This window comes from Lepisosteus oculatus, chromosome 15 (genome assembly GCF_040954835.1).
Source record: "Lepisosteus oculatus isolate fLepOcu1 chromosome 15, fLepOcu1.hap2, whole genome shotgun sequence".
NCBI classification, from domain to species: Eukaryota; Metazoa; Chordata; class Actinopteri; order Semionotiformes; family Lepisosteidae; genus Lepisosteus; species Lepisosteus oculatus.
Window position 1 is genome coordinate 19959637 of NC_090710.1, and position 17800 is coordinate 19977436.

General features: G+C 40.2%; 1 protein-coding gene across 3 annotated transcripts in view; it reads right to left on the reverse strand.

Moving 5' to 3' along the window:
- The window catches only part of wwc3 (WWC family member 3), a 53126-nt gene that overhangs the window by 27239 nt on the left and 8087 nt on the right, over positions 1 to 17800 (reverse strand). For 2 of the 3 annotated variants that reach the window (XM_015363938.2, XM_006639109.3), the window contains exons 2-5: positions 6958 to 7067; positions 4280 to 4483; positions 2672 to 2748; positions 1645 to 1724 (exon numbers count right to left, since the gene is read on the reverse strand). In XM_015363938.2, the coding sequence (XP_015219424.1) occupies positions 1645 to 1724; positions 2672 to 2748; positions 4280 to 4483; positions 6958 to 7067 (471 nt within the window). Of the gene's footprint in view, positions 1 to 1644; positions 1725 to 2671; positions 2749 to 4279; positions 4524 to 6957; positions 7068 to 17800 lie in introns of those variants that run through there. The other variant, XM_069178895.1, reaches the window with a different exon arrangement.

Sequence of the window (17800 nt, forward strand, 5' to 3'; positions counted from 1 at the left end):
AATTGATTATTAGAAACAAACAAGCTGGCTGGGCTGAATGGCGTCTTTTCATTTGAAATCTTTAACATGTCCCTAATTGAAATGACCATGGAGTATTTCATAAGTGAAATGCAAAAAATCATCTTTTACATTCATTTTTCTTACACCCCAAATAACCTTAAGATAAGGACACCATTTTTTTCATGAAAAGTGTAATGTCTCAAAATAAAGATATTAAATGCAGGATTCTTGTGCTACATTTCTGTGTCCTGCATTTGCTTCCTGACTTGGCTAAAACCATACTTAATGCAATCCCAGTGCAACTCAATCAGGCAAAGTACTGCTGAAGAAAACCATACTATATCTTTTTTGTCAGCACTGGAACCATGTTGTTGAAGCCAATACACTGCCGTCTTTTAAGACGTGGCTGAATAAGATCCTTGGATCAATTAGCTACTAAACTACCGAACAAGCTCAAGGGGTTGAGTGGCCTCTTCTCCTTTGTACAGTGATTGTTCTCATGTTCTCATGAAACCATAATGTAAAAATATAGGGCTCGCTGGGGCTTCTGTTGCATGGTGAGGAGAATAAACTGCAGTCACTTATAATTTCCCATCATGTAAAAAGTACAGAAGCTAATATTGCACTACCCCATGGGTCTTCAGCCAAGAATGTCAGTGTTGGCCGCAACTTGAACCAGTACGTTTTACAGTTCCACAAGTACACATGAATGTGATTCGCCATTTCAGAGTCTTGATTTTAGAAGGGGGTAAGTGGGATTCCAAGGTTGCCATGCAGTGCATGAGCTATCCAACGGTAAACATGTATCAGTCCTACAAACAAACTGGACAAAGTAAAACAGGAAATGGAAGAAGCATGGTGTCTGAAGAAGTAATGAAAATGGAAGACGAATGCAGAGCGTGTGGGAGGAAGCAGGCAGTAGAGGGGGGCCGGCAGTCTGATACAGTAGACAGAAAGAGAGGTAAATGAGCAAGAAAATACAGCTGGGTCTCTATGTGGTCCAGGCAGCAAGTATGCTTGTTTATAGTGGAGGTCTGAGACCTGCAGTGAAGACATCAATAAGTTGACTATGCCATAAGATGGCTGGGGTTTTCCACAGGTGATGGTACAAAACTGGCCAGGCACCACAAGGAATAGGTAAGACATGAATAAAAAGTGCAACGGTGATTCCGGGAACTTGCTGGGCACCTACAGTATGTGCTTGGATTGCTGTCAGTGGGTGCAACATCTCTCCTACTATTGATACAAACTGCCCAGTATAAACACCAGCGGATCAGACTAACAGTGATGATTCCACATAGTTGAGTGCTAAAGAAAATAATCTGTGCTTTTTTTTTTTTACAAAATAAAGAAAGAATGAGAGCCCAGGTAAGAGATGTGCATAAAAAGAGAGACATGGAAGAAAAGGAGGGAATCAGCAGGAAGAACAGGACACAGAGAAGGCAGCTAGACGCAGGGTGTGACAGTGGGGAAAGTGTGCTGGACAGGAAAGTGGAAGGCAGAAGACGAAGTGGGAGGGACAGACGCAGAGAGACAAGGAGACAGGGAGGGTGGGGAAGTCTGAAGAGGGGAGGGAGGGGGAGCAGGAGGGGGGAGTGGGTCGGTTGTAAAGGGAAGGCTGCAGGCGCCCAGCACAGCACTCACTCTTGCAATGTCTCCACTCCCATTTCCTTGTACTGCAGCTCCTGCTTCATCTGGGCCAGCTCCTGCTTCAGCCTGGAGAGCTGGGAACACAAATCAGCCTCGGTGAGCATGGCTCGCAGCGTGCAGCCCCCTACACCGGCTGGCAGTCTTAATTATGGCATTCATTGCTGGGCCTAATGAGATCCATTACGGCCCCAGCTCTCTTCAACGGCGACTACACAGCCATGAAGCGCAAAGCCCTGAAAGAAATCGACTGGACTTTTTTCCTCACACATAACAAGACTATTCAATTGCAAACCCCCGATGTGATCTCGCATAACACGTGAGCAGAAAAAAGAAATCAGCAGATCCCGGTTCACTTTATACATAGAATATACTGTAAATGTGTTTCCATTTCACAATCCTCAAACTATTGCAGTCACCCAAGGTCCCACCAATCTTCAGACAACCTAAATTAAATATTGTTCCTTTAGCCTCAGTTTTGCTATTTTCCTCTCCCATAATGTGTGTGGACCTTACTATCAGGAACTCCATTCTGAATGATTTAGAAATGTAATAATATGTATGTCAAGGCATACTGTATGTCTGTAACACTGAACACAAGGCAATTTGGCTTGTAAGCTCTACACCCTGATGGGTTTGCATTCAGGACGTGAAAGTCACCTAGGAAACTGTTGTGATTAATGATATTTGAAAATGGTGCCATTAGATTTTTAAATCGGTCACATTTAAAATTTCTGAGTCATATTCCTTCATTTTACGTTTCTATCTCTCAGTATTAGGAGATAAGAAGGTCAGCCAGCCTTCAAATGGTTTGACAAGTCAGCTGTTCTGAAACAGAAGTTAGATTGAAAGTGCCTGGGCCTGATCACTATCCTGTTCTGAAAGACAAACAGCTTCCCCTTATTTTAGAGCAAGGTGCCACACCTGATCTGTCACCACACCCCAACGGAAGTGCATTCCTGCACAGTGCAGAGGGCCTGGGATCTGACGTCTGAGGTATTGTTCTGGGGTGATAATGACTTACCCGATCCCGCCTACGGGCAATTTCCGCTTTTATTTGGTCAGGGTCATACTTTGTGTTTGAAGAAGAGCCAGAGTATGCTGCAAGGAAAAGGAAAACGGGGTCAGCTACAACGAAACCTGCTCCTTTCTGTGACAACAAAAACAACAACAAAAAGGACTGATACTTTATCCCCAGATTACTCTTTTGTCATTGTTTTCTTATGAATCTCACTGGGCCACGGGCTTCAGTCTGTGCTGCCTGTCCTTTCTTTTGGCATTTTTTTTATGAAGAGGGAAGAGTTTCAATGTAATTCTCAGGAAAAGGAGTTGTCAAATGAATGCCTCAACAAGGCAGGTTGCAATAAACCAGGAAAGGGCCGTGCTCCACATTCCTGCAAGCATATTGACTTCTTTGTCGCAAAATGGGTTTTCTAAGAAAGCAAGGCACAGACTTCAAATGGCAAACGGGCCTTTTTTAGCCATAAATTTCTTTTAACTCTTTTATCAGCTGTGATACCACTTCAAGACACACGAGAAAAGGCACTTTTAACAAGGCAAATTAAAGAACAACACAAAAGTGCAAAGTATGCTTACACTTTTGCACTGTAAGCAAAGATGTTAAACCTATCAAGATAACACCTTTCTGTACAGGCATTATATCATGCACTGTATAAAGAGGAGTGTTCAGAACTGCCAAGTACAGCGCCTATCAATAGTGCCTGTTTTGTTACACAGGCATTAAAAACTTTTGCTCAGTTCTCAATATCTTCTCTAGAGCTTAATCCACTAGATTCTCTAGGAGAAGAATTAGATGACAAAGACCAAGCTACAGGAGGGACAATTGAGAACTGTGAGGACTGTGAAGGTCCGGAGAGACAGCACTGGGGCTGGTCAATATGGAAGTAAAGGAGAACTCCATCTACATAACCCATTGTCAGGGCCCCCCGTAATCAGAAACAAGCCCCTTCCAAATGCCAGCATAGAAACTCACACCCCTCGATCACCATCACACCTCCCGGTTCTCAGAATACTTAAGAATTCACAGGACTTTTATACAAAAATTCTTATTCTATATTCTGGTCGCTTGCAGATTAGAATGGCATATGTTTAGCAATAATATTATATATGGTACCTGAAAGTTTCAGGTTGTTGCACAAAGTTAAGGTATGCGTATACGTGATCAGACAACTGGAATCAATTTCCTGTCGTTAAACTCTGCACCACGGTGCTCAGCATTGGGCATCCCAGCGGAGCTCCTAGTTAACGTCCTTGGGTCTACTTGATTGCTGTCCGACTCTTGAATCTCTGGCTTCCTGACCTGTGCATCCCTTTGACTACGATTCTGGATTCTACGACCAAGTACACCCGGCTCTCTCTCACACCCCGTGTTTGATATTTAACCTGCTACCGCATAGGGCCAAGTTTTACATCAACTTTTTGCCATCGTGCCATTACACCCATTCGTCTACGCTGGTTTGTCACTGTTTCAGTCATGCTTCCCCCTAGCTCTCCATGCGTCACAATGCTTCTACCAGCACTGGCTCCCACCATGCTTTGCAACACTTCAGCCTGCTCCTGCCACAGTAAACCCCCAAAACCCCGGACAAGGACAAGGCGAGGGGCGCCTTACAGCTGGCGTGTGAGAGGCTGTCCTCCTCGGAGAGCTCGTGGAAGTGCAGGATCTCCTGCTGGGCCAGCTCCAGGCGCTGCTGCTTGATCATGTAGATCTCTTTTTTGGCATTGAGGGCCTCCTGGGCCACCACCAGGTACTCCTTCAGCATGCGTTCCTGCTCCTGCCGCCATTGCGTCCTGGGGTTCTCGATCTGGGTGGTCTCTGCACAGGGGGGTGAGTGGGAGCAGAAGAAACATGGAGTCTCACCACTTCATTATTTATTACTATTCATTATGGAACAGACAAAGTTTAAAAGGCTTCACCTGACCTTCAGATGCAATAGACTGTAACTGTGCTGATTGTAAATGTAGGCCTAAGCAGTGAGGATGTAGTATTCACGTGGTAATGGAGCAATGCTCTGCCAGTTCTTTAAAAATTATTTTAAATTGACAATTCATTGCAGCTCAAGAGAAATAAACTGTTTCATCATCAGTTTCCCAAAACCAGTATTAATATGTTCAAATGTAAATTAAGACTGAATACACACTCTGTTTTTGGTCAGGCATAAGATAGGTGCACCATACGTAATCAAATATAAAGTGGTTATATATTTTTTTCCTATTCAACCTCCAAAACTCAGAGTATTAAAGCCTGTGTACTGAATTTGTTAATCAGCTCAAACATACTGCTAAATATTGGTAAAGTCTGAGTGTTCATTACATAAAAAAGCACCCCCATAGTAAAATAAATCCACTATATCACTGGGTTTTAGAGGACAGTAATCTTTTCACAAGAAAAATCAAAATGTGCTGTTCCAATTCAAGAGCAGTAAATAGTTAATTTAATAAGCTAATAAGAAAACATACAAACTTCCACAAGACTCAAGTTTACTGGAGACATGTGCAATATTGTTTTTCTTTCACTTTTTATTTTAAGTTTGTAATTTTCTCTAGGCACAGGAATAATGTTCACTAAATGTATTTTACCTTTTCACAAATACAGTAGTCAAGCTTATGTGTTCAATTGCAAAATTAACAAAGGCACTTTTCACAGAGTACATGAGTATATACAGTAAATCTCCCGAAGTATGAGAAATCTGAAGCTTGCAGAGAAAAAAACGTTTTACACAACTCCAGGTTTTAAAGGATTAGTTTTAAATACTTTGGCATTCCCTTGAGTTTTCCAGTAGTGTCAACACACAGGACACAGTGTGTCACAAAGGTGTGGCAGGCTACTGGATTGCCTGGCATAATTTAAGACGCCAAATACACTTATTATTATTTTAAACATTGACAATTCAGGCCCCAAATAAATTATCAGAAACATTGACTCAAGCACCAGGGAAATAAATTTGTATAGCACACAGAAAACAAAGACTTTCTTTTAAGCAAAGGAATAGTCAGATATTGTCTTTGGATCAAAGACAAGTTTTCTTCTTCTGGCAGTAAATATATGAATATGAATAAAACCCATTAGGTTTTAACATGTATTAATAAATCTGTTGTCCCAAATTGTGTCACATAGTTTCTCTCCTTCTTTAATGTAAATTGATACAAATGTTTCATATTTGTATCAATTATACATTATATTATATTTTAAATAATAAAATAATTATGAAAATCTTCTCTAGTGCATCTTATAGTAAGGCATACCTGCTCCAAAAATACATTTAGAATACTCAGATTATAAATACACTATTTAGGCCTTTATATCCTAAACAATACATACAATAACATTTATTGTGTATTGTATACCTCAGATACCTCTGGAAGAGACAAGTGTATTTCAAACTTTGCGTTACAAAATCCCAGAATGAGCTTTTAATGCCCAGAAGAATTTTAGCCCTTATGTTGTTTAATTAGATTCAAAGCTACCAATTCTGGCAAGGGATATATTGTTTAAACAGTATTTTTCCTCAAAGACATAAATATACAAATTGACACAAAATTCTGGTTGGAGGTAAGAGCCGAGTTTACTTTACAACAGCCCTTTCAATTATGTTCCAGTTGTTGTATATTTTTAGCAAACACCTCTGTGTGCAAACTCCTGAAAGTCAGTCAATATTTACTTGGGTAACTCAGCTAGCCTCAGTGTGTTTGCACAGTGATTTAACAGAGATATTGAAATGCTATTCTGTAATAATCAGCTATTTAATTGCAAAGTAAATATGGGGAAGGCTTATTTAACCTCTAAATAAATTGTTATCCTGGCTCCAGGTCAATAAACATTGACAGCCAGGACATTGTGTTATATGAAAGCAGTTAAATGTTCTCAAGAAAGTTAAGGGATGGAAGGGTCTCTTCTCAGTGAATACTGTATACAATTACCCCCTTTCCTGATCAAATGAGTTCTGTATGCTCATTGTCCCCATCACCCTTTCAGTGATGTTCAGAGGGTGACAATGAGCATACAGAACTCAATAATCTGGAAATGATTTCATTCAAATCTGCAGTAAGGTAGACAAAACAGTAAAGCCAAAATAAACTCGTCAGGGCAGTTACAGTACTGTACATCTGAATTAAAAAGAAAAGAAAACATCATGTACTGTAAATGGCTGGCCTTATTTGACATATTTCTTAAATTGCTCTGCAAAATGGTCCAACGAAGCTAAAAAAAGAAAAGGCAATTCAGACCCAACATTTCAGCACATATATGAGAAGTTCTTTAGCAGAAAGGATTCATTAAGGCTGACTTACTGTTTATGTGATCAATGTAGTAGACTCCAATCTGTGGATCATACACAACCTCCCAGCCTAACGGCAGTTCATCTCCGACACAATCAGCAAATGTTAAAGGTTTGGTAATTCTGTAGAAACAAAAAATAAAAGCGAAATTAAAGTTCTGAATTCTGGATAACCTAACAGCAGCATGCTTTTTCCTTTTTTTGAGGCCATACAGATCCCGTTATACTATTGTACCATATACACATCCCAATAAAAATAATATGATGATATTCATTCCAATGGACCCCAAAATGCTTTACATACAGGAGGAGACCTAGTTCACCCACAACTGCAGTGCAGCAGCTGCCTTGGGTGATGCATAGAGAACATTACACCCCAGCAGCATCAGAACACAGCAGACCAACTAGAGAAGTGAGAGATTGTAACGCAAACTGAAATAAGGGGGAAATCTGGGGAGGTCTGATTGTGGATTGTGCAAGACTAGAGCGGAATTCATTCAGGACACTAGGTTTACCATCCCTGCTCTTATGACCAGTGTCATGGGATATTTAGAAAGGAACCTGGCTTAAATTCTCATGTGAAGGATGGTGCCTCCTGCAGCACAGTATCGCATACTTGGACACTGGTTTGGAAATTGTGCCTCAGAGGGAAGCCACCTACTAGTCCACCAACACTAATTACAGCCTTTCCCGGCTTTGAAATCAGGCTAGAAAATACAATCTAGCTGGCAAATGACCCCAGGTTTCATCTCAAAGCAAAAAAACTTTAAAATGTATTATTTCTAAACTCCACAAAATGGCATAAAATACTAAAAATACTTGTGGTGATACAGTTACCCTGACAGGAAAAGCACCAGCATTTTAAACATCACTACAAACAACAGACTGCATGTTCCATCAGAATGAACATTTGTGGATATTTAACTCCCCTGAAAATAGTTTGGAGCATGGTGGGATAATTCTGATAAACCCCTTCATCACCATGAAAAAATGAGAACACGGAGAAAAGGAGGAAGGGCAGACACAAATAAATGAGAGAGAATCGTATATTTCATGGGATGAACTTCAGAGAGATTAAAGTCTGGTTTACTGAAGAATCAAGGAAATCAGGTAATGGGAGTGATGGCTCTGTGGCTAAGGATCTGCGCCCGCGGCTGGAAGGTTGCTGGTTCAAATCCCACGGCCAGCAGAGGAATCCTACTCCGTTGGGCCTATAACCCCAAGGCCCTTAACCCCAACTGCTCCAGGGGCGCTGTATAAATGGCTGACACTGCGCTCTGACCCCAAGCTTCTCTCTCCCCACCTGTGTGTCTCATGGAGAGCAAGCTGGAGTATGTGAAAAGACAAATTCCTGATAGAAGAAATTGTATATGGCTAATAAAGTGATCTCTTCTGAGGAAGAAAGAACAGATGAACTGGTGACTCTGAGGAGGGATCCTGAAACACTATCAGGATTAAGCTGTCCAATCCTGGTCCAGGAGGGCCAGTGTGTCTACAGGTTTTCTAAGTCTCTTTAAAGCAGTAGCAACCGAAAAAGCTGGAAGAAGTGATTACATTGGGATTATTAAGCCAATAACAAGCAGATGTAGGTCATTATGAGTTGGAATGAAAGTCTGCAGAAACATTGGCTCTCCAAAACCAGGTATGGACACCCTTATAAAGAAAAAAGTGTTCATTTTATATAAATTCATATGTAGGATTACCAAAAAAATCCATGTTCACCTGGACATGTTAAGGCAGGAAAGGATTTCAAAATAGCCTCTCAGAAGAAGGAAACTTATTTGCAATGGCGTATTAAAATTTTTCTGGAAGGAATATTGGTGATTCATGACCAATCTGAACATCACTCCACTGCTCCCCATTCCTGCTGTTGATCAGACTGAATGAACAGCTGGTCAACGTTAACTGTATCTGCATGTGTGTGAAAATGAGCTTTTACACATAATTTATAAGTTAGCTCTTCTATCACGTAGCTAATTACATATAATGTGAACATTTAAAATAAAAACATACTTTTAAACAAGCAGTGTAGGCAAGCAACAGTGCTCATTTCAGAAAAGGTGCAATGTTTATTTTATATGTTAATTCAGTATTACAGCACTTTTAAAATCCTATTCTGTTTCAAAGAATCAACCTATTCAACTTAAACCCCTGCGGTCATATAACTAGCAAGCCAGAGAGTCAGAAAAATTGCTTTTTACTTTGAAGTGTACAGTTTGTAACTCAATTAATAGAGTAAGGTTTGGACACATTTCATCTCTTCTGTACAACAGTGAAAAAAGACAGACATACTGCACAGAGTTCCATAAATTAACTGCATGGAAAGGATGTTTCAAAATCATTACCTTATTTGGATTAAGATAGCACACACAGATGCATGGAGGTAAAATAATTGTGAATCTCTTGCATACCTCCGTCATTGGTATAATTTGTATAAGACTGCTGCTTGAAAAAGCCCTCCTGAAGGGAATCAAATTACTAGACAATGTGAGTCTGAATTGTGTCCCTGGAATAACGTATTTTTGAATGTGAAATAAAATATAGACAACATTTAAACAATTTTGAAGACATAGGAACTATAGAAAGACAGTTCTGTACTACAATGAAAGATGAGATCAAAGGTACAGGCAAAAGGAGCAGTTATTGTCTCTGAATAATTTTAATTTTAGCTGTCTCTGTAAATTAAGCTTTGGTTTTCCCATTTTACACACTTGACAACATCAAAGAATCGTTGCATTCATCTTTTACAATGACAATATTCTGTGAGGTATACTGTCTGAACCAATATCTTAAACATTGGGGTTTATTGTTCTCACAATGCCCATGAAAGAGAGAAGTGAGAAAGACATAAGTGGCATCTTGTGACCTTCTCAAGGTTATACTCAACTAAAAAAAAACATTAAACATCTTTATGGGATCATTTTTATCCTGTCAGGTCTTGACATATCAGTTTAGCCCCAAGACTGGTACTGCAGATATCTGCATTCAATTAGGGGACCAGTGACCAGCAGGACAGACTGTGGGCAGGTGGTTTCCCTTTACTGTCCTGACACTCAGATAGGCTTCCCACGAACACAATTCTCCACTTTCTGTCCTGGGGGAATAATGATTGACTACTGAATTGAACCATTCTGAATTATTTAAGCATGTGAAGCAAGAACTGTTACGGGTTTTTACAGTGATAAACATAAGTATTATTTCATTCCCTTTAGGAAAAACTAAAGCCGACCGGCGATCCTTCCACAAACGTATTGTGCTCATGTGTTGCAGTACACACTGAAGATACTGAAAGTGATCGATAATCCCTTCAGAATGACCAATGGAAGAACTTCAAAAATCAATTTTTCTTCAAAGCACAATAAGATTTTGGAACAACTCAAATCGGGTATTTAAAAAAATAGATTTATGGGGTTACATACTCTACAGTACTATCACTCCTGGTCTGATAGTATCAACAAACACCAAATTCAAGATAATTCTTTCCTTTCTAGCAAAGAGGCAACTCTGAACTCAAGTGTGATGGTGTCCTCAGCAATGCTGCCAATCACTAGTTAATGATTATGTTAAGTATTTGAACATGGCAAAGTGTTAGCTGATCCACTGCTACCCAAATCCCCTGTTGACAGCAACACAAGTCTCAGCGTCCATTATTGCAAGTCAAGGCCCATTAATCACTTCAAATACAAGGCACAGGAGTGGAACGTGCATGTTAGCCCCTCAGACAGTGGCATGCACAGAATGTGCAGGGTGCATGAGGACGCCAAGGCTTCAATAAGCACTCTGAAGGGGGATGGAGGGGGGTCTACACCACATTCCAGTGAGGAAGGAGACTGAGCGACTCGGTGAAAAAAAACAACACTTCCTCCACGGGGCTCGACAGAAGAATACAGTCCATTTCCACTGGACTGTCTATTGTTGCACTGGAGAAAGCACACCCGAGAAATTTTCGAGGGGCACCAGCGTGGCCTGAAAGTTACCAGATGTTTCTCAGCGCATCCCCTAGCCTCCCAGGAAAAAAAGAAGAATCTGGCTGAAACGGGGGGGGGGGTGGGGTGGGGGGGGTGGGGACCCTTCCGAATGTTTTGCTGCTGCTGCTCCTGGAGTCTTGTGACAGCAGCTGCAGGCTTGCCAAGTGTCATCTCGGGAGGCACCACAGCAGACCTTTCATTCCCACAGAGAGCAGACAGCGGTTCCAGCACTATCTAACAAATACCACGCGCACACCCTCACGCAGGATTATAAAGGACATTTTAGCACATATCGTATTAATTCAGGGGGCTTAAAGAACTCCTGATGAAACCACAATGTATAATAAATGTGCACTGGCAGAAATCAGGGCAGAGGCTAATGGTTTACAGACGTATCTTTTGCCATCTTTGTCCAGCCTCCGCTGGACTGAACACTGTAATGAAATTCTACACGTTGCACAAATATGTCAAGACTGTGGAGAAACAGCAACAAAAGTGTCATAAATACAATACTGCAGCAATTCATACCCGCAAGGCTATGGAGCGGAATTATCACTCGACTGATATGAACTGGAGATCTTAAACGCAGCATGTGAAGACCGAGTGCAAATCAGCTCCGCTTTGCCAACCGTGTCACTGCTCACTTTTGCTTTTATTAATTTCATGTTGGGTCTTTCCTGGCATTTCTGGTATTTTATGAAAGCTGACCTGAAAGGCCCACCAATAAAATAGAACTTCCTGAACCCTAGCTCTGGGTATGTCTCTCTGAATATTTAGATTATATATAAAACATTGACTTAATAGCTCCATACATAATGGTATATTGGAAAGATGACAAACGTGAGAAACCATCCAGCTCAAATACTACTGTTTCTATTTTCTATTCACTAAGGTGCCATGACAACTAATCTTGAGAGAGTTTCCCTGTCAAAAAAACTCACCTTTGAGTATCCACTTTCACTATCACCTTTCTAATTCTGAGGTTTGGCTCTCTCAGGCAGGTCAACTGGAGAAAAGGTTTCAGGACAGCGAGAGGTTTCTCAAGTGACACCAGCAGCAGAGGTCCAGGTTAGCACACATGGGCCTTCAGCTGTTGCCCAGCACAGGGAAAGAGAGGCAGGCCCAATGTCTATTGAAATACTAGAGCTCCATAATGATTCCTTATCTTCATAAACATAAATTCGCATAAAATGCACAATAGAGTCTTCAAAAGGAAACCCCAACATTGTGAGGGTTAGTCTATAAGGTGAAGACAAAAGAACAGATTACCTCATTGACTCACAATATGCCTACACTGCTCTGACTCATTGCCAACTGGTAGTTTAAAACCAAAATTACACTAATGCTGTCAAAGCCTGACCAATCAGGGCCACTGTTCTGAGGAAGTACTGCATTGGTGCTGGGTTAAAGGATACTTACATATGAATTCACTCCCCACCTTGGATGCACAACAGCAGTTTCACATATGTGAGATGTGACATGAAGGCAGCAAGGGAGAGGGGGAAGAGATGAACGTGGAAATGAAGCTTAATGGAGACTCATGAGAGGCCGAATGACAAAAGTATAAGAATACAGAGAAAAGAGAATTTATGTTGTTTTTTTTTTCATTTCTTTGGAGTTTATCTTAAAAAGTTAAGTTTAAGACAGTGCAGTCTTTAGCACTTCATATTCTAAGGTAAACAGCTTGATTTCACCATCGTCTTATTTTTGGATTGAATGGTTAGCTCCTGATAAGAGTTTCCAGAAAACCTGCAATTTGTGTAATGAAAAGTATTTACTGACAGTGTGTACATTCTGTCAGCATTTAACATAATGATTTAAGTTAGAACTCTTTAGATATCTAAGCAAACTCCTAGGCGTGTGAATAATGTGCAATGGAATAAGACTAGTTGACCACTTACTAAATACAAATACTTTTGCTTGGCTTGGTTCTTCACAAAAAAAGTGGTGATATTCGCCTCTAACACATAGAGAAAAGATCCAGGACAAGGGTTAGAGACCCCTGGTGTACAAGAAACACACATTGCAGATTTGAAAAGAATTTGGCACACTGTAAAGCACTGGGGTGAAGTTACGCAGAAAGTATAACACAGGATCTACGGTTCGTGCTCATCAGGGCTTCTACCTATACTAGACATAGCAGTAAGTAAGCACAAGTGGGCAAGGTCTAATAAAGTACTGTATTGTCCTACAAGAGCCGTCCATATCTATTGCACAGTAGCACAGATCTGCCTCAGTCACTTTGTCCATTCATATCGTTTCTTTAAATGCCTGAGAATATCCCAAGCCTCATTTTTGACTACTCCATCAGTTCAATTGCCTGCAGAGCTATTCCTTCCAACCGTGCAGTATGATCTTTATAAATACTTCGATCAAATTTGCAATAGCCATTTTGTCTGGAATTGATTTCGTGGCTCAATGAGCACGTCGGGAGAGCTCTCTGAGGCGTGTGAAATATGAGTCCAAGACGGCAGACTTGTGCTAAGTATCACCATAGCACCTCTAATATTGGTCCCTGCTTACAACAAAGGCCGGAGCAGCATTCCAAGTGCTGATTAAGACGGTACAGCCAACAGTTTCTCCATTCCTTGTCAGGAATGTCCCCTTAAAAATAATATTCCTAATTAAACTTAATAACGGTACGATACCCAAGAGACAGTGTTTCTTTAATGCTCTAGATACAGTTCTTTACTTTCCTGGTCGACCACTTTATGTTTAGTAACAGGCCTCAAGTTTGACAGCTGTATAAAAAAAAGCTAATAAATCTAAAAAGGTGTTGAGGCTGCTGTTGCCTTTCATGTTATTCAACCAGCTCTATATAATTTTATAAGACGGCCTTTATTTGATAAAAGTCTACTGTGTTCATTCTGCGTTTTGTTACCGTGGAAACTTACATTCCCCTACAATGTGAGCTCAAACTTAATTTTTTTTTAGTGAGTTATGTATCTATTATGTATTGTCTAGGTAAGCTGTTTCCAAGCCAATAAACTCCTTTTTTCGACAATATAAATCTCAGAGTGTTCATTTTCAAGACTTGCACGACTGCAAGTTCGTGTGTAACTCTAAACAAACTCGGCATGAGCACATGGAACAGAAATATTCCTTCCCGTAAAACAAGTTCTGGAAAGGTGCATATTCCACAGTCCAGGTTTTGAGGGACTGGGTGATCTGACAGTTTCACAGACCACTTCTAAACAATTAACAATCTACGGAATGTAGGAAAATTAACCCACATTTTTTTCCCTAAAAGTTACCTTACCTTTACACTAAAAATATTTATTTTCATACTGTGTGAATGACGTCTTTGAATTTTTCACATAAAAAGAATTATTGTACACTCAAGTAGAATTCTTGAATTTAATTTTCACAAATTTAAAAAACAAACGTGCAAATTGTGACACGTAGCCTAATTAAAAACTTGTTTTCCATATACAGTAGACAAGGCACCAAAGATTGTGCACTCCATTGAAGCACCAGAACATTCTTAATAGGCAACTGTAAAAGTGGCCATCCCTTGAGGACAGGTTTATTTTAAAACCATGCTTTTCTCACAGTATAACAGAAACAGAAAATCCTATAAAACAAAGACCCAGAGAGGAAATATGTCGGGGAATAAGTTTAGAGCACGGTCATTCTTAGCATGGAGCAATTTCTTACAATAGCATGGCATTTTGATGGCATGTGTCCTATTACTCCTTAAGAACATGTGCATTGTCAAAGTTCTCTGTTGTTTTTTTAAGACTGACATCTGTCCCCCAGATGACATTGGTATTAATCTATAAGTGCAACTCTGTAACTCTAACTGTTTACCTGGTGCATAGTTTCAGTGCAGGCATTCGCAACGTACTGTACGCTCACTGGACGTTATTGTGTTAAGAAAATACTTTTACAAGAGCAAGTACCGTATATGTCCTCGATCCAGCACATTGGAAGTCTCATGTTAAATCAAGACAGAGACAGACATCACCAGATCAGGGCTTACAATCCGAAAAAAAAAAACAAATGCCATATAGACCACTTTTAACTTAAATATGCACCACAAATAACTCTTCTTTCCTGCTAATACCAGGGCTCTGAAGCTGCTGCTTTGCAGGGTCTAAAAGTGTGTGTCAAGAAACAAATGCCACAAGTGTTTGTCTAAAAATTCCGTTCTGGGTTAAAAAAGAATTAGAAGACAACTTTAAGAGGAATCTCATATATGTGCATCTCCAAAGGGTGGTATAGTGCTTCACTGCAAAGCAGAAACAGCTGTGCATTTCACTAGCAGCATCAATGCAATGACATACCCTCCTTCTATTATGTTTAGCATCTTATGGAAATAGGTTGACTATAAGCAGTGCAGAACACTAATGTGTGGTATGTCTGTCTGAGTGCTGTAGTGATGCAGATTTAGATTCCTCCAAGGCATATGAGAAAGGCATCTTGGTTGTCAGCATTCCATTCCACTATGTAAATACCCGATCTTTAAACCTCAGAAATGAAACAAAGCAAGGAAAAATAAAAGGATCTGCCACTTCTACAAGACTGCAATTTGCTTTAAGAAGCGGGGTGTCTTTCAAGAGTTGTGTTATTCACTGGTACTTAGCGGTACATTGGCCGTGACCACCGAGGCGTGAAACCTTTGTAAAAAGTTCTCTGCTACGGCTATTGTAATGGATTCTGTTTGCGCCTCTTTGATAAAACTGTGCAGATAACTTTCTTGGAATAAAAACAAATGTGTAGGAGACATGAAAGCCCATGCTTTCACATAAAACGTTATTCCTCTTTTTAAGGGGAAAAGGCTGCGATTTCAGTTTAGTTAAATATAAAACAGTCATGAGAGGCATTAAAAAAGTAGCACATTTCTTTTCCTAGGATCATAAACAGAGATTAAAAAAAAAGAAAAACACTGAAGGATGAAAACCATTTGCTTTATTACAGCTGTGACCCAATGATAAATTGCAACTTTTCATCATGAAGACCCTTGACGAAGCATGGTGCCCATATAGGAGAAAATGTAACAGAATAACAGAACTATAATCTAGAAGGGTTTAGCCACTATCCATCTGGCACAAAGGCAGAAAAGAAAGACGGTGTTACAGTAAAAAGGCAAACAGTCTAGTATAATACAGAAGCGTTCCCTTAAGGCCCGTTCATCCTGCCACAAGATGGAGAGTGGAAGTAGAAACGCCTCACTTCCTGTGCCCTAGTTACTTCCTGCACTGCAGGAATGAGTCGCCCTGATGTGCCTCACCCTCTGGCTCTCAGAGCTCTGACTGCGGGACTGTGGGGGTGGTCAGCAACAGACTTTTGCCCACAGCACAGGAAAACAGTTCAGGGCAGGAACAGCTATATTCATCTTTTTATTCTGCCACGCACGCCATTGTTAACTATAGTATAGGTATTCTACACAGTTTTTACTTATGCTTTCTTATAAATAAATAATCTGGAATAAATAATCTGCTCCTTGTTAGCCTGATTTTAGTAAAAGAGGCTCCTGTAGTTAAATCCACTGTCAAACCTATCTACAGGCAAAACCTACCGGTTCTGGATTTAATGTGCAATTTTTTACTCCAAAAATATTATTTTATTTTTCCCCAAAAGAATAAAAACAACTTATTTAGCTTTCCTTTAGGAATCTGAAGTTAAAAGACGATTTTGACTAATGGTTCCATAAGGTGTACCAAAATTTTTTTTGCATTGGCAAAATTTCAGTTCGTACTGTAAAAGCAAGAGGACGGTTGCTCTGTCCTAGGCTTGAGAACAGCAGTGGAAAAAAAAAGGCCGAAACAATGACACGGACATCAAGTAAATGATTGTCTAGTGAGATACAGACATGACTCCACACACACAAAAAAATGGAAACAATAACATGTTCACAACCTATCCGTTTAAAAAGAATACATTAAAAAAACAACACAAAGCAGAATAACGGATGGTCCAGTGCTTGTGAATGACCTCTGGGCTTTTTTTAACACAGCTCATTCCCTCCAGTATAATTGAGTTTGTTCCGCGACGGCGTATGAAAGCCTCCTTTTCCACAGGGTCGGCCCCAGCGTGGCCATTGCATAACAGAGCCCATAAAGAGGGCTGCCAGGTTCTGGGGGGCACCAGGGCGACACGTGGGAACACTGTCTGCGCACCAGCTACGTCTGGGGCCGCAGAAAGGCAGAGCCTGAGGGTGTTGGTGCAGGCATGCCTGACATACCACTCATTCTGAAAACAGAAAAAAAACAACAGAAACCCTCATTCTGGGCCGTCGAGAGGCACCTCTGCCACCCATTTGTTCATTCTGCTTAGCAACAGAACTGGGTCACACCTGATCATTTTCCCATAGTGCAAGTTATTGTCCTTTCTTGTAAGAACCTGAGATGCTCAGAAAATTGACACTTTGTAAACATGTTCTGGGAACTGAGCAAATTCTTTTCCCAAAGTTAATCAGAATTCATTCCTAGTGACGTTCATACTTGCGGATGTTATACAGGCTACATACATGCATTCTGACCATAGTTTTACCTACAGTTTTCCCCTCTTAGATGTTTAGTGTTAATCATCTTCAGAAAATAAGATGTTTATGTAAGTACCTCAGTACGTCAAGTATTTTAATAAGCTGATGGCATTTTACGGTACCTTGAAAATTTATTTCATTTCACTCTACATAGTCGAAATATATAGAAACCAGTGGAAATCAGGAAGGGTGCACATACAGTACTATACAGTTCCGTGACTGTATTTTAGAAATACATATTTTTGTATTTCTATCCATTTTGCAAAATAAAAAAAAATTAGGACAGAAGATAATAATGTCCTCACTTCAGAAAAGTTAGAAACGAAACGCTAAAAGAAGCTAGAAACAAGTCAGAAACAAAAAGCATTAGTGAAAAACTGTGTTAGAGTTAATGCAATTTG